The 21,509-nt window shown below is 43.9% G+C and overlaps 1 protein-coding gene across 1 annotated transcript in view; it reads right to left on the reverse strand.

The window, feature by feature from the left end:
• Window positions 1-17,241: 17,241 nt before the first annotated feature.
• Window positions 17,242-21,509, reverse strand: part of NOM1 (nucleolar protein with MIF4G domain 1) — a 39,645-nt gene continuing 35,377 nt past the window's right edge. Inside the window, exons 9-11 of the mRNA XM_040352704.1 lie at window positions 19,824-19,955; window positions 19,573-19,682; window positions 17,242-17,525 (exon numbers count right to left, since the gene is read on the reverse strand). Of these exons, the coding sequence (XP_040208638.1) occupies window positions 17,357-17,525; window positions 19,573-19,682; window positions 19,824-19,955 (411 nt within the window). The 3' untranslated portion in view covers window positions 17,242-17,356. The remainder of the gene's footprint in view (window positions 17,526-19,572; window positions 19,683-19,823; window positions 19,956-21,509) is intronic.

Below are 21,509 nucleotides of genomic sequence, written 5' to 3' on the forward strand. Positions count from 1 at the left end.
AAATTAGGTTTCTGCCAGGCTGGGCTGTCCTGTGATTCCATTCTGTGTTCCAGAGATACCTTTCCATCTCTGGGTGACAGGTGGCGCCAAGGGGTCCAGGCGGTGGCGCCTTCCTGCCAGCAGCCAATCAGAGGCGTTTCTCCCTCGCGGGGCATGCTGGGGGAGGGTACTTCTGGAGCAGACACCATTTTGTAGGGTCTTCTTGTGTTCCTGGTTCCGGGTGCGGCACCCACCTTTAGGGTGTGCGCACATCACGGGCCCCGGCGATATGGCCTACCAGGCCGGGGCGCACGTGCTACGCAGAGTCCTTGTTTCTGGGCTCTCATGGCCCGGAGCAACCGAAGCCATGGAGGGGCCCCAGTGATCGACTGGGCCCCCCACATTCTGAGAGGAAGATCCAAAGCGAGTTGTGCTGTTCGATGGGGAGTCAGTCTGAGGTGAGCCCGGAGGCAGGCGATCCAACAGGGCCTAGACCAGTGTTTCCCAACTCCAGTCCTCAAGGCACGCCAACAGGTCATGTTTTCAGGATTTCCCTCAGATGAAACGGCTGTGGTAATTACTAAGGCAGTGAAACTGATCAAATCACCTGTGCAAAATAATGTAAAGCCTGAAAACATGACCTGTTGGTGTGCCTTGAGGACTGGAGTTGGGAAACACTGGCCTAGACAATCCATCGGGGATCGGGGTCACTGGACACTGGGAAGTTGTACGTTGCAACTTGTCAGTCAGTGACCCAAAACTAAGAAGGCTACCTGAGGGAGATTCAGGCAAATTTGCATTTATTGAGAAGGATTCGCTCTATCATCTACGTTCCAGAGCACGGGCCTGTGGCAGAGTCCCACTCCTATTTATATCAGAGCCATGTCTGTGGCAGAGACTTTTTTCCTTCTCAAGGTTCCGAGTGATACCCTGGCTGCCAGGTCGGTGTGAGAGGCCTGTCCAGGTACGCTATACCCACTCTGGCTAGAGTGGCGACGAGGTGTTAGAGTCCCATTGGAAGCAGGATTGTTTCCGTCATCCATTGGCCTGAATCTGCAAGTTTCTCCTTTTCACCAACCTATCTCTATCTACCTCAAGTTAATTGTTTGCCGTGTTGGGCAAGAATAAAAGCACAGAAAACGTCACCCTGCTGTTTGGACATTCCGTCATTGCTCTCATCATCATCATCCCTAGACACATCACAGGGGTAACCTAACACACCATCCCAATCTAACCAGCGGCTCCTGCGGGGGTAGCGCTACATTAAGTCTACCGTCTAATTTCTGTAGCACAATGTGAAAACAATGCCTGGTCTAACCAATGGCAATCTGAAACCAGACACAGATTGCTATATTTTTTTAATAGCGAATCTGTCCTTGCCTTAGAAGATATTCATAACAATCCATGATCATTTCCCCACATGTGCCCTGACATGATTTAATCCTCTTATTCCTCCCCATAAAGGTTGTCTTACTTCCTTATAGAAACCACAGCTGTATCTAATAAAAGAGTCAGCCCATCAACAAAAACACATCTTGTTCTTAGAATAGCCTTATAAGTACATATAAATTTCAGTAGCAGGGATTCTGGAAGCTATTAATATAATTACCACCAGCATCTCAGTAACACTTTGTTCATTTTACATCAATTCAACATACTTGGTGGCTAAAGTTAGGATGGTCAAAAACATTAGACCAGGGGTTCACTGTCCTTCAGACCTTAGAGGGGCCAGACAGTGTCCATTGGGAGTATAACGTGTCCAAGCCTCAGTGGCGGTAAACAATGCCCTTTATTGGTATGGCCAAGAGCATGTGGTTAGAGGGAGGAGGAATAATGCCCTGTTGTGGGTGTCAATCGAATTGTGTCTGAAGGGCCCATTGAAGACAAGCAAAGGGCCACATCTGGCCTGTGGGCCATAGTTTAAGGACCACTGTATTATAAAGTGGCTGAGCATGCATTCACAACCTGACTGACAGAAGTTAGATATTCAACCTGCATGCTGGTATTGCATGCTTTTGGCCATAGAGTAGGGGGAGGAATTATGATGACCATGCATCTCTAGAACCGGCTTACCTTGGGGATAGGCGTAAACAACAGGAACTAGCTAATAATAAATGTCTCTCTTTGATAGAGAACTGGATGACAAAGAGTTATCTTAAACTCAACGGCTCAAAAACAGAACTTCTCCTGTTTCATGCCAATCGGAAGAATCAACTGGCAACAACCTTGACACCTCCGCCCATTCTAGGAAAAATCATCACCCCTAGCACCAAAGTCAAAAGTCTAAGAGTCATCTTTGACACCCACATGACAATGGATGCACAAATAGGGTCAGTAGTCAGCGGATCACACCATCTGCTACGCTTATTACGCAGACTAATTCCATTTATTCCTAAAGAAGACATAGCAGTCGTGGTGGGAACAATTGTTAACTCCAGGCTGGACTATGCAAATGCCCTCTATCTCGGACTCCCAAAGTACCAAATCACGCGCCTGCAGGTCGTTCAGAACACGGCCGCGCGTCTGGTGACTGGAAAAAAAACATGGGAATCAATCTCCCGATCACTGAGAAGCCTTCACTGGCTACCAGTGAAAGACAGAATCACTTTCAAAGCACTCTGTCTAACGTATAAATGTATTTGGGGAAATGCCCCCCGATACCTATGCGACAAAATAAAAGCCTACAACCCCAATCGCGCTCTGCGATCCTCCAACCAAAATTTACTTCAAATCCTCAAAACCAGATACAAGTCCAAAGGAGAAAGAAGATTTGCTGTCCAAGGCCCTCAACTTTGGAACACTTTGCCAACCTCCATTCGGTTGGAGGAGAACCACTTGGCCTTTAGGAGAAAGATCAAAACCCACCTCTTCTGAGCTCAAGGGAGAAGTGCTCAAACAAGCGCCCAGAGGCGATTCAGTTCGCATGTGTAGCGCTATATACATTTTTCACTCACTCACTCAATATCTAACACAACCAGATACTATATTGCTTAGTTTAGTTGGTGCAAGGCATCAGCTGGGGCAGGAAATAATCAAGAGATGGAAATGTATTAAAACTGTTCACTTGTTTTGCTTCAAATGTTAATATATGCAATGGCATACCTCTGTAGCACCCTCTAGTGTATAACTAGTATAGGTAAAATTATTTTGTTGACTCTTGGTATTTGTTTGAGTCTGTAATTTGGTCAGATTACTCCAGGTCAGGCTGGAGGGCTCTGCAGTGCAGGTCTCTGGTGCCTCCCCCTGGTTCTAGAAGCTTGGAGAAGCTTCTGGAAGTTAATGGGTGGGGGTTAAGAGGTCCTGATCTGCATACTTGAGGGAATCTGGCCAATTCCCAGGCAGAAGACACTGGCAGGGTGACTGAGTCAGCCCTTAAATATGGTGGAGCCTGAGCAGCAGAGGAGTCAGGTGAAATATAGAGTGCTGAGGTTGCTGTCGTGTGGCCTGGGAGGGAACCCTGGGTCCGGGGGCTCTATCTATAGGCAGAAGCTGAGGAAAGGAGGATGCCTAAGAGAGGGATCTCCATTACCTTTGGGCCTTGTGTAGAAGACATCCTGGCTGAACAGTTGGAGGCCTAAACAGAAGTCTTGTCCAGTGCAGAAGGATGCAAGGGACATACAAGGGGAGAGACTGCCAGAGGTAGCATACTTTCCAGGGACAGCATTGTGCTAAATCCCAATCCCTTGTTCTGGGGCATTCTTCTGAGCAGCCAGGCGGGCTGCTAGTATCTGCAAGCATCAGAACTGCGTGAGGTTCTACCGAGGAGATACTATACTTCTGCATACAGTTTGGGACTGTATGGGAGTGCTATTTCTCTACAGAGGACTGAGAGATACTGGCTCGTAACAAATTTTACTACTGATCCATAGAGACTGCGATTATTCTGGAGGCAGTGCAGTCCAGGACCTTTATTTTTGTGTACATAGAAAAGGAAGTTTGTCCTCATCTGTTGTTTTTTAAATCAAGTTGGGCTTCCCACATCCCCTATACTCTATCAAAGTTGTTTTCCTTAATAAAACAACAAAAAACAAGCCCAAGAACTGGTTTCTTGTGCCTAGATGCAAGTTGGAAATGCGTGTTGCCTGGCTGTGCAGAATTAGGAGGACTGAATTATCCAGCGGCTCCTGCATGGGTAGTGCTACATTTGTGGTTCTCACCCCAGATCTCCTTATAGTAACCTAAAAGGTCGTTGCCCCTAGCAACCGACAACTAACAAGCCAAAGAGCTGTAAATCTGTTACCAAGCAAGCCAGAGAAGAGATGTTGTGTGGAAGTGTCTGTCATCCGGATCGCTTTCACTAAAAGTGCAGTTTCTATGCGGCTTCTATTTTTCATTTTCAAGCTTAAAGGGGTTGGTGTGGAGAAAGCCTCTTGAGGGGGCGAGCAGGAGAGTCAGGACACTCTCTACTTTGCAGATAGAGAAAGGAGCTGTGGGTTAGTGGGCGTTCTGACACTCCTGCTCGCCCCCTTAAGAGGCTTTCTCCACACCAGGAAGAAAGCCTTGCGATACTGTGTGGAGTTACAGACAGAAGAACAGGAAGTGAGGGTTTCTCAGAAGAAATAAGGACATTTAAAAGCAAAATGGAAGGATGAGGTAAGTGAAGGAGGACTGCACTAAGGTAAAGAAGCTATTTAGGGGGGGGGGGGGAAATTACCTTTACAACCTCTTTAACTTAGCAGGCTGAAAATAGAGACTTGAATTTAGCTTTTGAATCAGAAATATTTTTAGTACTTATTACAAAAAGGTTAAAGCGGATCTTCACTGCATCTGAGCACCACAAACCAAAATCACGCTATTTAATAAATTTTTAACATTTATAGCAAACTCCCCCATCCATCCATATCTCCATGCTTTATTTTGCTGAGCAATCACTTTGAAAAACAAGCCCCCAGCATTTCTCTCCATGGCCATCTTGAGTAAGGGCAAATAAATCATGTAGCATTTACTTTCTGGAATCCGTCTGCCATTAGCTTAAAGTGGAGGTTCACCCAAAAACTCAATTTTTAACATTAGATTTAGGCTCATTTTGGGAAGCAGAATCGGGTGTTTTTTTAAAAATCGAAGCAGTATTTACCGTTTTAGAGAGCGATGTTCTCCGCCGCTTCCGGGTATGGGCTGCGGGACTGGGCGTTCCTATTTGATTGACAGGCTTCCGACGGTCGCATACAGCGCGTCACGATTTTCCGAAAGTAGCCGAACGTCGGTGCGCAGGCGCCGTATAGAGCCGCACCGACGTTCGGCTTCTTTCGGCTACTCGTGACGCGATGTATGCGACCGTCGGAAGCCTGTCGGAAGCCTGTCAATCAAATAGGAACGCCCAGTCCCAAAGACCATACCCGGAAGCGGCGGAGAACATCGCTCTCTAAAACGGTAAGTACTGCTTCGATTTAAAAAAAAAAAACACCAGATTCTGCTTCCCAAAATGAGCCTACATCTAATGTTAAAAAAAAAATTTCGGGTGAACTCCCGCTTTAAAGGGGTTGTAAAGGAAAACATTTTTTTTCATAATAAGCATCCTTTACCTGCAGACATTCCTCTTTTCACTTCCTCATTGTTCGTTTTTGCTCAGAAGTTGCTCTATTTCTTCTCTGTTCTGTTCATTTCCTGCTTGTCTGATTGTAACTCACCATCGTGACGGGAGGCTTTACAGTAACGTGCTCACCCCCTCCTGGGAACTACATCTGTGCGGCAGGACGCTCTACGTGTTAGAGACTTCAAGGAGACTTCAAGGAGGTGTGAATTACTGGGTGTGCCGCAATTCATACTGGGAAATGTAGTTCTTACATGAACGAGCGCCGCAAACCAGGAAGTGAATGAGAGAACAGAAACTAGAACGCCGGAGGTGATATAGATGAAGGAATTTAATAGGTATTTTCTAGTTTTTTAACAGAATCATTACACTATTCTGTATGTCTACCTTGCAGACATTAATTTTAGGCCAAAAAAAATCCCTTTAAGCATGGATGCAGGAGAGTGTGCTTAGCTGAGAAAACCCCTCCTCGTCTCCTCTCCTCCTGAAGACTCCTGACATCATTTACCTAGGCAAGAAACCCGGAAGTAACTGAAGAAATGTAAAAAAAAAAAGTTTAAAACAAGTAAGTATGATATACTATTTACTAATGCTAGCGACAGGAGGATTAGTAAATAGAGTGAAGTTACACTTTAACTAATTAACCTTTGATGACAAATAACATTTCCATCTAATAATGGGCAGATGAACCCCTGAGTAACCCCTATAGTAACGAAACGCATTGGACGGAGTCTCTGGACAAACTTGCTGACATTGTCACGTACACTGCAAACACTGTGGAATTTATTTTTCAAACTTTAAAGAGCTGTTATTGCCTTTGGGAGAATTTTAAAGAGCAGTAATCTGCACTACCAACACATTTTTTTTTTTTTTGTGTGTGGATACCTGTGGCTTTGGATATGACGTTGGAGGTGAATGAAGTCCATTCTTAATCCTGTATGGGGACTGTACCATACTCAAGAAAATATTGACTTTTAGGCTTAGAGGTCCACTGTTCCCATAAGCCTTGGCTTCTTATTCAGAAGTGGTGGAAGATCTGACACTTTATAGGAGTCTCACTTCTCATGTTGGATTTTACAGCAAGATTGGTGGTGGAATATGAACACAAGGAATGTTGTATATTTTTATTTACACAGTGGTGAAAGAATCATTAACATTTATTGGTTTTCATATGGAGGCTCAGCATTACATATAGGCAAATGCCTCCCAAATTTTTGAGATGGGAACGAGGGACACCTATTAGTAAAAATATGTAGGCATAGGACACACCCCCTGAAAGAATTACACAACAAAAAAAAAAAGTTTAGGTAAACCTATAATGCCGTGTACACATGGTCGTTTTTTGTGATGAAAAAAAAAACGATTTTTTTTAAAACGTCATTTAAAATGACCGTGTGTGGGGAAAACGTTGTTTTATGTCTTCTGAAAAACGACAAAAAAAAAATTCAAACATGCTTAAATTTTTTATGTCGTTTTTCAAAAGGTCGTTTTTTGTGTCATTTAAAATGATAATGTGTGGGTAAAACGACGTTTTTAAACCCACGCATGCTCAGAAGCAAGTTATGACGAGAGCTTTAATGGAACAGAGTGCCGTCGTACGTGCTGAACGTAACCGCGCTTTGCTAGAGCATTTTGAAAAAACGATGGTGTGTAGGCAACGTCGTTTTTTAAAATGAAGTTTGAAAAACGTTGTTTTGTTTCATGATGAAATAAAACAACGTTTTTTTTCATCACAAAAAGCGAGCGTGTGTACGCGGCATTAGTGCCTTTTGTACCACTACTATTTCTTTATATTGGCTTTTGAAATTTACAAGTGCAGCACATAAGAAATTAAATGAAAGATTTAGCACTGGGAAACACTTTTTGAAAGATATTTTTTTTCTGTGTATAATTTGTGTGTGTGTGTATGTGTGTATGTATATATATATATATATATATATATATATATATATATATATATATATATATATATATATATATATATATATATATATATATAACCAAAAGTATTGGGACGCCTGCCTTTACACACACATGAAATTTAATGTCATCCCAGTCTTAGTCCGCAGGGTTCAATATTGAGTTGGCCCACCCTTTGCCACTATAACAGCTTCAACTCTTCTGGGAAAGCTGTCCACAGGGATGTTTGACCATTCTTCTAGAAGCGCATTTGTGATATCAGGCACTGATGTTGGAGAGAAGGCCTGGCTCGCAAGGTTCATAAATACATGGATGAGCTAGAGTCCTTACCTCAACCCGATAGAACACCTTTGGAAAGAATTAGAGCAGAGACTGAGAGCCAGTCCTTCTCCTCCAACTTCAGTACCTGATCTCACAAATGCGCTTCTGGAAGAACGGTCAAACATCCCCATAGACACACTCCTAAACCTTGTGGACAGCCTTCCCAGTAGAGTTGAAGCTGTTATAGTAGCTGCAAAGGGTGGGCCAACTCAACACTAAACCCTACGGACTAATGGGTAGATTCAGTAAGATCGCCGTAACTTTGCGGCGGCGTAGCTTAAGGAATTTAAGCTACGCCGCCGTAAGTTAGCGAGGCAAGTACATGATTCACAATGTACTTGCCTGCTAAGTTACGTCGGCGTAGCCTGAATCGGCGGGCGTAAGGGCGCCTAATTCAAATGTGTTGGGGGGGGGGGGCGTGTTTAATGACAATGAGGCTTGACCTCACGTTTTTTACGTTTTTCTTAAAGTGCGCATGCGCCGGGCACCTACATTTTCCAGTGTGCATTGCGGCTACATACGCCGCACGGGCCTATTGATTTCGACGTGGACGTAAACGACGTAAATCCCGATTCGCGGACGACTTACGCAAACAACTTAAAAAAATTTGAATCTCGCGGCAGTAATGGCGGCCATACTTAACATTGTTATTCCACCTAACTTTAGGCCTGCTAATGCCTTACGGAAGCGGCGTAAAACTACTGCGGCGGCCGGGCGTACGTTCGTGAATCGGCGTATCCCCTCATTTACATATTCTACACCGACCGCAATGGAAGCGCCACCTAGCGGCCATCCGAAATATTGCAATCTAAAATAGGACGGCGCAAGCCGTCGTATCTTAGATATGTTTAAGCGTATCTCTGTTTGAGCATACGCTTAAACATAGGTCGGCGTAGATTCTGAGTTAGGCCAGCTTATCTACTGATAAGCCGGCCTAACTCTTACTGAATCTACCTATAAGACTGGGATGCCATTAAAGTTCATGGCCCATATTCTCTCTAAAAATCCGCGGGCTGCGCTTAAGGCACTTACACTCCGCTGTCCCAACTTACAGGAGCAAGTGTTGTATTCCCCAAACACTTGCTCCGTAAGTTGGGACGGCGGAGTGTAAATGCCCCGGCGTAGCCTGGCGGATCTCCAAGGGGGCGGCTTGTATTCAAATTAAGAGCGCCCCCGATTCTAATGAACTGCGCATGCGCCGGGCTTCAAAACAGTTCTCGGCGGAAAACGTCAATGACGCTGACGTGTGCGTCATTGACGTAAAGTCGTATTCAAGAACGACTTACGTAAACGACGTACCCCGACGAAAAAACACGACGCGGACCCGACGCCATCCGTAACATGGCCTACGTGGGACTTGCGGAAACTTACCCCTCATATAGCAGGGGTAAGTTTCCGCTTACGCAAACGACGTTAGCGACGGTTACGCGACGCGAACTCGTTCGGGAATCGGCGTAGAAGGCTCATTTGCATAAGCAAATGAGTCCTTCACGTAAATGCCATCTAGTGGCGGCCGGCGTCATTACATTTAAGATCCGCCAGTGTAAGTGACTTACAGATGGCGGATCTTAAGTGTATCTATGCGAAAATTATTCTAAGAATCAGTCGCATAGATACACTGGCCAAAAAAGGGAGTTACGATGGAGTATCCTGACTTACTCCATCGTAACTTCACTGAGAATATGGGCCCATGTGTGTGTAAAGGCAAGTGTCCCAATACTTTTGGTAATATAGCGTAGATCAGACCAAAATGAGGGATAAATAAGGAGGAAAGAGGGACAGAGGGACCTTGTTCCAAATCAGGGACCATTAGGAGCTATGCCTAGGGTGGTCTACCTGCAAATGCAGCCTGCCTTGGAATGCTCACTCCCTCATCTAGCCATCAAGGCATTGCAAAATTATAGAGGAAGACTTGGACAGCCGCACTCCAAAAAACATTCCTTTTATTAAAACTGGTCACAAAAAATACATGCCACAGCAAAAAATAGAACAGAAGCTGACGCGTTTCACACTGTTACCCAGTGCTTAATCATAGCCAAGGCATGTCGATGGTGTTGATTTCCCTCTGACTTAATTTGCTACATGCTTATGCCAGGCCTGTGACTTAGAAAGTGTTGAAGCAAGAGATAGCCTGGGAATAAGCATTTTCAGATAGTTTAAATATATCTTTCAATTCAGGTTTAGGGGCTTAACTTCTATGTAAGCCTAGTGGCTCTTCAGATGCAACATGAGTAGACATAGGCTATTCCCATTTACTACTACAGGACATGATTCCTACAAGTACAGGAAAATCTGATATGCCCTTTCATACCCACAGGACCCCTCCAAACTATTAGTTTCCACAAAGTAAAAGAGACATTTTTTTTTGTTGGAAAAAAGTTCACAGCAAAGTCTGGAAAAATAATGTTTGCGTTGTCCTGATCCAGCCACTTTAACGCATTCCTCCATCACTGGCTTGCTGTTTTACAAACTGAAAGAAAGCACACCTGACACTTGTGAGTGCACCGAAGTGTCTCCGAGTGAGGAGTCATGGGCAGTATTTACTAAGTGCTGCTAATCCACAAGGTGCCTGATGTCTCGGCAAAGTTTAATGAATGCAGATGGAGGAGGAATCATTGGTCCCCTTTGGCAGGATATGTGCTGATACTGCCATAAATGTGGCTAGGAAAGTTACATGGAAGCTGATACTCTGTTATAATGGGAGAAGTCGCTTGTTTGGGGAACGCAGGACAGTCTGTCACATGTCAAGTTTTCATGGCATGTCCAAACTTCCCACATAACCTCTTATCTTTTTTTTTATGTTCTAGTCTGTGTAAGGAAAGTAAAAGGTATACTTGCTGAAATGTTATTAAAAGAATGCCATTGTATATTTCCATTACACACACACATTCAATTAGCCCCCGTTCACATCGGGGCGATTTGACATCGCCATGCCAAATCGCAGCCTATTGCCGGCAACGTCACCGTCCGAATCGGTGCGATGGCGATTTCCAAAAGTAGGGTTGTCCCGATACCGAGTATTTGCGGGAGTACTCGTACTCGCGCAAATACCCCCGATACCTAAATAGAATACTCCCCACCCCCCCCCGCCGCCGCATCGAAAGCCGCCGCATGGGTTAAACGGCGTGCGGGAACATCACAGCTTTCATTTGAATAGCTGTAGTGTTCCTGCGCGTATAGACACCCCCCCCTTGCTCGGGATTGGATGGGTGATCGTGATCTGTCCAATTCCGAGCAAGGGGGAGTGTCTATACGCGCGGGCAAAACAGCTATTCAAATGAATGCTGTGATTTTCTCCATGCGGCGGCGGCGGCTTTCGGCGGCAAAGGTATGGGGGAAATGGCTGGAGGGACATGGCTGCATATGTGAGGGACATGGCTGCATATGTGAGGGACATGGCTAGAGGGACATGGCTGCATATGTGAGGGACATGGCTGCATATGTGAGGGACATGGCTGCATATGTGAGGGACATGGCTGCATATGTGAGGGACATGGCTAGAGGGACATGGCTGCATATGTGAGGGACATGGCTGCGTATGTGAGGGACATGGCTAGAGGGACATGGCTGCGTATGTGAGGGACATGGCTGCATATGTGAGGGACATGGCTAGAGGGACATGGCTGCATATGTGAGGGACATGGCTGCGTATGTGAGGGACATGGCTAGAGGGACATGGCTGCGTATGTGAGGGACATGGCTAGAGGGACATGGCTGCATATGTGGGGGGACATGGCTGCATTTGTGGGGGGACATGGCTGCATTTGTGGGGGGGACACATTTAAAAAAAAGTATCGGTATCGGCGACTACTTGAAAAAAAGTATCGGTACTTGTACTCGGTCCTAAAAAAAGTGGTATCCGGACAACCTTATCCAAAAGTAGTTCCTGCACTATTTTTGGCAACTTGCAGGGCGATTTCAATAGACATCTATAATAAACTAATTACACCAATTCAGGAGATCAAAGGCACCCACATGCCAAGTATAAATGTTTTAGGAAGAACTTGAGAAGGGGATTTTAATGCCACAAATATGACAAGGTTTGTAAAACAACAAATATTTTAACCGCTTGCCGACCGCTGCACGACGATATACGTCGGCAGAATGGCACGGCTGCGTAAAGCAACGTACCTGTATGTCGCCTTTAGCCACTTAAGACCCGGACCAAAATGCAGGTAAAGGACCTGGCCAGTTCTTGCGATTGGGCACTGCGTCGATTTAACTGACAATTGGGTGGTCGTGCGACGTGGCTCCCAAACAAAATTGGCGTCCTTTTTTTCCCATAAATAGAGCTTTCTTTTGATGGTATTTGATCACCTCTGCGGTTTTTATTTTTTGCGCTATAAACAAAATAAGAGCGTCAATTTTGAAAAAAATGCAATATTTTTTCCTTTTTGCTATAATAAATATCCTCCAAAAAATATATAAAAAAAACGTTTTTTTTCCTCAGTTTAGGCCGATACGTATTCTTCTACCTATTTTTGGTAATAAAAAAAAAAAATCGCAATAAGCGTTTATCGATTGGTTTGCGCAAAATGTATAGTGTTTACAAAACAGGGGATAGTTTTATTGCATTTTTATTAATAATTATTTTTTTACTACTAATGGCGGCGATCAGCGATTTGTTTCGTGACCGCGACATTATGGCGGACACATCGGACAATTTTGACAAATTTTTGGGACAATTGTAATTTTCACAGCAAAAAATGCTATAAAAATGCATTGTTTACTGTGAAAATGACAATTGCAGTTTGGGAGTTAACCACAAGGGGGCGCTGAAGGGGTTAAGTGTGACCTCACTGTGTTTAACTGTCGGGGGGCGGGGCTGGACGTGTGATGTCATTGATTGTGTTTCCCTATATCAGAGAACACACGATCAATGACAGCACCACAGTGAAGAACGGGGAAGCTGCGTTTACACACAGCTCTCCTCGTTCTTCAGCTCCGGGGACCGATCGCGGGACTCCAGTGGCGATCGGGTACGCGGGTCCCACGGCCACGGAGCTTCGGACCGGGTCGCAGGCGCACGCCCCTGACCCACGGCTGGGCACTTAGAGGACGTACAGGTACGTGCTTGTGCCCAGCCGTGCCATTCTGCCGACGTATATGTGCAGGAGGTGGTCCTTAAGTGTTTAAATCATGGCGTTGTGGGCGCGCATGCCCCCATGTTCCGTGACTGTGCCCGCAGGCTCAATGTCTGCCGGGTGCCCGGGATCGTGTCTACTGCTACACTAAACCACTCCCCTGCCCCCAAATTAAAACACAGGTCTAGCTCACAGCATAGGCCTGCTTAAATTTACCTGCACTGGCAGCTTACACAAAAACCCTAACACTTAGCACCTACATAAAGGTAGAGGGTGCTACATTAATAATATGAAAATATTTAAAAAGAGTGAACAAATGTTGACTCTCATAAGCAATATGAGAAATAAAAAATAAAAAAATATTTTCTTCTGCATTTTTTTGTGTAGCAAATATATGCCTTACAGCTCCTGAAGAAGCAATTGGCGAAACATGTTGAGCCAACCGGCATTTATATAACTTTATAGGCATATTGTTCGTTGCTATACGTTTATATAAAATACAAAATAAACGTTTGTTCACCCTTTTTAAATATTTTCTTATTATATATTAAAAATATTTCCCATGGTTCAACAGGAATGTTATAAAAACGCGGTGCTCAAAGCGCAGTGCGGCAAAAAATGGCCATGGTTTGAATTACGCTAAATATTGGGTGTGACTTAAAGGTGGTTAACTACTTGACCTCCAAAAGATTTACCCCCCCCCCCCCCCCCACTCCTGACCAGGCAATTTTTTGCGATACAGCGCTGTGTTACTTTAACTGACAATTGTGCTTTACCTAAATAAAATGTATGTCTTTTTTCCTACAAATAGAGCTTTCTTTTGGTGGTATTTGATCACCTCTACGGTTTTTACTTTTTGCACTATGAACATAAAAAACAAAAGAACACTATAATTTACTTTCTTCTATAAAAACGTATCCAATAAAAAAAAAAAAAAAAAAAAGATTTCCTCATCAATTTAGGCTGATACGTATTCTGTTACAAAAAAATCCTGATTAACTATGGCATATTTTTACTAGTAATGGTGGAGATCAGCGACTTATAGTGGGACTGCGATATTGTGACAGACAATTTGGACACCAACACTTTTTGGGGACCAGTAACCATATTACAGAGATCAGTGCTAAGAAATATGCATTGTCACTGTACCAACAACTCTGCCTAAGAAGGAGTGAACATCAGGGGGCGACCAAGGGGTTAACTGTGTGCCTAGCTAGTGATTGTGTACTGTGGGAGGTGCTTTTACTAAGGAAAGGCATATATCCTTGCCCCTGCTTTGCAGGAACAAAGGATCAATGCCTTCCCTACTGACAATAAGGCAATCTTACAGTGAGGGTAGTATTGCTGCACATGCTCAGTTTGGTCTCTATTGCTGGAGAGAACATTTCCTTGTTGATCAGAGCTAGCCAGGTCACAGGATATTGGCATCACACATTTGGGCGTGTATACAGATCCTGCAGTATATCATGCGACCATGGTTTACAGATCAGCCAAAGAGGAATATAGAGGCAGGATTTTAATGTAAATAGAAGCTTTACAAGCTGTGGGCACTGTGTGTGTGTGTGTGTGTGGGGGGGGGGGGGGAACTATTTTCATATTACTGGGTTTAGTAACACTTTAAGCTTTGACCAAAAAAAAAAAAAAGCTGGAAGCTGATTTTGAACTCTCAAGCTTTAGTAAATCAACCACATAGTGTCGGCATATCCCCTACATCACCAAGCCGAAAGCAGCAGAATGAAGAACCGTTAGGAAGGAGGTGAATATTCCTTTGGAGATGCAAGTGTTGAAACATCAAATCCTGACACAGAAAAAACACCAAGGCTGCATTCACACTACAACGCAGCGTATTTTACCGTGAATTGCCGCGACAAATTGCCGCGTTTTGTCCCGCGATTTGCCGCGACAAAATACGCCGCGGTAACATACACAGGAGGGGTGATCAACATTGTCGGCTATGGCCGAATGCCGCCTGAAAAAAAGGTCCGGGACTTGTTTTGGGCTTCAGGCATTTCGGCGTTCGGCGTGGAGATGTGAACCATCTCCATAGCCGACAATGTAAACTCACCCCTCCAGCGTATCAGGGGCTGCTGCGGCGTCGCGCTTCAGGCGTATATACGCCTAGGTGTGAATGGGCACTTATTGCTAAGCTTCAGTGGGATGAGTCTTGATTTGGCCAGAACCATGCCTGGATTGTACATCTATATAGCACAATATACCACAATGTGGCCGTTTACGGCAAATGTACTACACGGAAAACTGTTACACTGCACTAGTGTTTATAAACTTTATTCTGCCATTTTGGAATTTTTACAGCGCTTTTTCCACTCCATTTCCTTATATGTTTTGTACACTCTTTAAAAATGTTACATAAAACTTAAACAATTCGCAAGAGATGCATTAGAAGTAACCAGCACCATACGCTTTGTTCAACAGATATAAACAGCTTTTTTTTTATTGACAGGATACCATCTAGTGGCCAAAAACAAAAATGACATTTGTTTACCATATTATGGTAAAGTATACACGTCTTCAGTTCAAAGACAGAAAACATTTCTGCTTGGTAAAAAATACTTTACTTAATCCAAAACCTACATTTGGGATCAAAAGGCTGCCCAACCTGCTAGATGCAAAGTTCTAAAAGAAAAAAAAAAAATTCAACCCCCTTCAGGACCTGAGAGATTTTTTTTTCTTTCTTGTTGGCTACAATGTATATGGACCACAGCATACAGTTCTCGCTCTTTTATTGCTCATTGACACATTTTAGACATTTTGTGAGACTTTTCTCAAAATATTGCATCGCCCTCTATCAGAGTGAAATGCCAAGTGATCTACACTCTCATGTGGGATCATGCAATAATTCAGATCTAGGCTGAATAATAGTTTAGGGCTTAAAAAAAAAAAATGTCCACCCAAAACTATTGATTTAGTTCTGAATGGAGGGCCATAAATATTGATTACTGATATGTAAATATACTTTACATATATAAGGTCACTTATTCTCCCCCTTGTATATTAAAGTCAGTATAGCAGATACAGAATCAGCCAGACCTCTCCTGTAATATTCTCCATACTGTGTGCACATTTAGGCTCTGGAAGAACCTACCGGTATATATGAATCAGTAAACTGATCTTCTTTCCAGGAAACACTGCAACAGTGTTACAGACGAAATGTTTACTCCATTTCCTAATGTACAGTGTTTTATATAATCTGCTGCAATATTATAGACCTGTCTACAATTATCTGGGCCCCACTGTAGCCCCTTATAAAATGATTCTGTGCAGTGTTCAGTCGTATGGTCCAACACGCAGATCGAGCGACTTCTCTCGTTGATCCCTGTGGGGGTTGAGCCCTGGTTCACACTGATGCCATGCAGGAAACGCAGCGAATCCTGTGCGTTTCCCGCGCAGCACTGAAATCGCATGGCTTTCAAGCGATCTGCTGCAAGTATCAAGATTAGATTAACATCACCCGAAATAGAGAATAAAAAGCAAAAACAGTGCGATTACCAGAATCAGATTTAATGGAAGTGAACGCCCATGCGATGCAATTCAGGTGTGGAAAGAGAGGGTCCTGCACCATTTTGGGGCTAATGCGATGTGATGCGATTCATACGAAATGTATGGTTCAAATTGCACTGCACAGACGTTGCGTGTGATGTTCACAGGAATGTGGTGCGATTTCTGTGCGAATCACATGCAGTGTCCTGCAATGCACAAGTGTGAACCCAGGCTCAATGACAAAAAATGTTAACATACATGGCTAGCCTTAGTGGACACTGGAAGGCTTCTGTGCACATCCTGAAGGAAAGGTGCACTGGGAAATACATGGCCATCTCTGAATCACACCTTAACCAGTTTGACAAGTGGCATGCTCCAATAAGTATAGCTGTATGGATCAAAGCAAGACTGGCCATCTCCAATCCACATGCTTGATGTCACAGGCACTGGCAATTGTCAAAGCAGCAAGAACAGGAAGAAGGAGGCCCAACAGCACCAACAGAGCATTCCATTTAATAAAACAATCCTTACAGTCAGGCTACTTTGAGGCGTTTTTTAAGCACTTTAGCTCTAGAAATAGCCTCAGAAAAGCGCCTCCCATTCATTGTAGTGTGTCTTTTCACACTGGGGCGGTGCACTTGCGGGATTTTCCAAAAAGTCGTGCAAGCAGCAGCTTTGGGGCGGGTTGGGAGCGATGTAAATAGCGCTCCCAAAACGCCCTGCCTATTGCAATGAATGGGCAGCGCTTCCAAACCGCTTTGAAAGCACTGCAAAACTGGACTTTAAAAAATTTGGGGGGTAAAAAGCGCCACAAAAAACGATTGCCACTTTAGCACTGCCAGTGTGAAAAGGGTCTTACAATGTTCTATGTGAAGGTCTGGACCTGTTCGAAAAAAAGTCCAACAAAAATTGACTTATCCACTATTCATTTATAATTCTCTATAAAAATAAAAGTTTATAAATCAGATCCAGCTCTTCAGCGATGTGGTTTCTTATCTTCTGTTAGAAAGGACAAGTGAAGTCTCTATAGCCGCAGTTTATCCTTCGCCTGCAGGGCTTTCAAGGCAATATCCGCTTTCTGCCGCAGCAGCTCCGCTTCCTCTGCACTCTTCTGTATGTTCTTCAGCAGAAAATGGGAAATAAAGAGTTTTAAGCCTTCACGCAGCATTCCAAGCTTGGGGTTGTCAGAGATTCTGATGGGAAAACAGAAAACAGTTCTTATAAAATGACAAGCAATGAAAAAGCCACATTAAATAAAAGAGATTTTATTATTTTTTATTTGAAATGTCCCCACTACCATATTGCCATCCATGCATTATTAAAGTGCTCTTCCCCCTGCAGGATCATTCTCTGGGACTAAGGGCTAAACTTCCACATCTCACCTACAGTGCCACCTGCTGCCTAATTCTGGCCTTGCAATTGCTACAATCCGCTACGGAAAAGCTTGATGGCTCGCATTAAGGGGGCAACCTCTCACAACCTTGCTGGATGTTTTGGGGAAAGTTTTACACTCAATGACTTAAAAGGGACACTACCATGAGAGATCACCAGATGCTGCCATTACTGAACTATGTTCTAGTTCACAGACTGTCATTCTGAAAATGTCAATGTTGTCTGAATTTCTGTACTGGAACAAGTAAAGGGATTAATGGTTCTGACACTTAGTATTTCATAAAGAGCATTGCAATGGAAGCTACCATACTTCTACTTAAAATGCTGCACTATTTGTGAGTCACAGATTTGGAAAAGGCAAGTGCCAACTGTTGTACTAGTTTTGGCTCAGTGACTTCAGACTGAAGACAAAACTTCATTGTAATACAGGTAACTGCCATTTTGAGAAACAGTGATCAGCACTGGCCTATATAATTCCTTAAAAGTACATTTTGTTTTCATTAAAACATAAAATGTTTGCATTTCAATAGACTCGAGTAACAATTATTTAATCTACTAGGCATGAAGGAGAAACATTTTGGACACTACTGTATAGGAGAATTCTAAAACCAACCCCATCCATTTCAAGGAGCAAATGCAAAACCACCCAGCCTTCACAGTATATGTCATAAGTAGAAAGAAACCTGTGTGTGAGGGCGGAGGAAAAAAAAAAAAAAAAGTTTCCTTAAAGTGAGCAGCAAGAAACTCTCATAGAACCATGGGCTAATGGGCGAGTGGGGGGTTGTGCCTTAGACCCCTTTCACACGGGAGGCGTTTTTCATGCGCCTTAGCGCTAAAAATAGCACCTGTAAAGCGCTTGAAAAAAGCCTCATCTGCAATCCCAGTGTGAAAGTCCGAGTGCTTTCACACTGGAGCGCTGCGCTGGCAGGGCGTCAAAAAAAAGTCCTGCAAGCAGCAACTTTGAGGCACTTTAGGAGCGGTGTATACACCGCTCCTAAAGCGCCCCTTCCAATTGAAATCAATGGGCAACGCCGCCAAAGTGCCTGCCAAGCACCTCGGCAGCAGTGCTTTGTGGGCACTTTTAACCCTTTATTCGGCCGCTAGCAGGGGTTAAATGCGCCCTGCTAGTGCCCTGAAAAATGCCGTAAAGCGATGCTAGTTTTAGTGGCGCTTTACCAGCTACATCCCCCCCCCCTTCCCATGTTTTGACAACGAGTGGGGGGATCTTTTCCCCCCGCTCGCTATCTCAATCTAAAAGGAAAAAAGCCGGGGCACCCCCTGCGTCATAGTGTTCTGTGAATGTAAAAACTACAAGTACAACAGTCTTTACAGCGGTCAGCTTGTAGTTCTGAATGAACTACCAGAGTGCTGTTGACAGCTCTAGTAGTTCATCGAGTCTTCCCGTCATTGTGTAACTGCCTGCCTTGGAGGCACGGACAGACAGCTACACAGGCAGACCGCAGGACCGTGGCATTACACATACGATCTGCGGTTTGTGGATGCAATGCTTTACAGGCTTGTAGCAAAAAATAAATAAATAATTGTGGGAATCAGATGGGGCACAGGATAGGTGCCAATCGCAGTCATCCTGTATAGCCTTCTCTTCTACAGTGCATTTAGATATAGATAAGAGGACATGCTTATTTTAAAGAGTTATAGTCATCAAGCATCCAAAAATATGTCAAACAATAAAAAATAATAAGAGCGAAATCAATGGATTCTTAGAGAATTCCATAGTCAACAGAATATAATTCATATAAAAAAACAAGTTCATTAAAGGATATAGGAAAGGTAACACTTTTTCACAGAAAGTAGAGGCAAATGAAGTGCAGCAAAGCATCTACTTACTTTCCAAAGATCACTGCAAGATCATCAGCTTCAGCATCCACCAGCAGTCTGCTTAGAATCTGACGTAGGAAAGTGACTTTTGTTTTATCCAGCTCACTGAACTCTATGACCTGTGCAAAATATAAAAGAAAATATAATTCTAATGCCAAATACTGTACATAACTTATAAATAGGAACATAATAGCATATACACGCATTACCAAAGTCAAAAGGCACTTTGAAAATTATTTTAAGGGAGACATCATTCCTACCTTAAAAATAGAGAGCGGAAGAGATTTCTTTTTAATCAGGTGACTCAGGAGCTGGATGAGATTAGAGAATGTGGCTGTTGACAGATTTCCCAAATCCCGGAATTTATCCCACATACTAAACTGAAATGTCATCTGAGAGATCATACAAATAAAAGAAATCGGATAGTTAGGCTCAGGTTCATACAACTATGTTTATCAATACATTTTCTATCATTATAATAAAGATAGATGCTCAATCTGTCTCTGGGTTCAATATTTCACAGAGCTTGAACAAGAATGGAACTTGTAGAGTCATAACGTCCGATTAACATAATTGTTCTGGATCAATGACTCAAAGTCCATCTATGCCAGCATAAAAACCTGGCACCTAGCATTCTCAGGAGGCCAAATCATCAGCAGCATACATGTATTTCTCAGCATAAGATTCATTTTCTATAGTGGGGCAAACTTGACAAACAAAGCTTATACTAAATTTCTGGTCTTCCTTTTCTTGTACATAGCTCGACCTCAGAAATAACATGAAAAAAATGCTGAAAGTGAAAGAAAATCTCCCTATAACCACATATCCATACCCATCCCTGAGATCAGGAGTAAGTGGCAACCTCAGCCTGGACTCCAGCCAGGCTACGCCCACTGGCTGAGGTTGCCACTTACCCCTGATCTCAGGGATAGTATGGCTATAGAGAGATTTTCTTTCACTTTAAGCTACCACAGGAGTTGGGACAAGCTCCCTCCCACACCAGCACTCCCAGCGGTGGTCATTCAGGACCATTCATTCAGGGATGCGACTTGTCAGGCGGCTGAGTCGCCCCAGTGTGAACCGGCTCTTAGGGTGAATAAAGAAAACAATCCATGCAGTTCAAGCCATGACTAAGCGCTGAATTGCAGCGTGAAACGCGTCGGCCATTTCTGTACCTGTTTGCGGTGAATGCATGTGCATTTGAAAATAAAAAGACCAACTTTATTTTAAGTTATCTTGGAGTGCGGCTATCCAGAGTTTTTTCGTTCATGTGCTACATGAGGCCTAAAGCTTGATTTAACTGCTTAGACTGTTTGCACACAAGCAGTGGTCATGTTCCTGCTGCATGCATTCCAGGATCCAGTGCAATAGCAGTATACTGCACCAAATTGTTCAACACAAACTCTGTGTTGGTATCATCAAATACCGTATGTTTTGCATCATGACAAAAAGAACAAAGGCTGCAGAATTGTGTTGGTACTGCAGCCCTGGGTTAGGTCATGTCATAGCTCAATTCAAGACTATTTACAAAAGCACCAAATTGCAACCTACTTAGCCTCAGATTAACAGCTTGCCGACCAGCCGACGCAGTTATACGGCGGCAGGTCGGCTCTGCTGGGCGAGATCACGTAACTATACGTCATCTCGTCGAGCAGCCAAAAGGGGCGCGTGCCCGGCGAGCGCGATCACCGCCGGGCTCCTGCGATCGCTCGTTACAGAGCGAGAACCAGGAGCTGTGTGTGTAAACACACAGCTCCCAGTCATGTCAGGGGGAGAAATGCCTGATTGTCTGTTCATACAATGTATGAACAATGATCAGTCATTTCCCCAAGTCAGTCCACCCTCCCCTTCAGTTAGAACACACCCAGGGAACATACTTAACCCCTTCCTCGCCTCCTAGTGTTAACCCCTTCCCTGCCAGTGGCATTTTTATAGTAATCAATGCA

Source organism: Rana temporaria, chromosome 5, assembly GCF_905171775.1.
Source record: "Rana temporaria chromosome 5, aRanTem1.1, whole genome shotgun sequence".
NCBI lineage: Eukaryota > Metazoa > Chordata > Amphibia > Anura > Ranidae > Rana > Rana temporaria.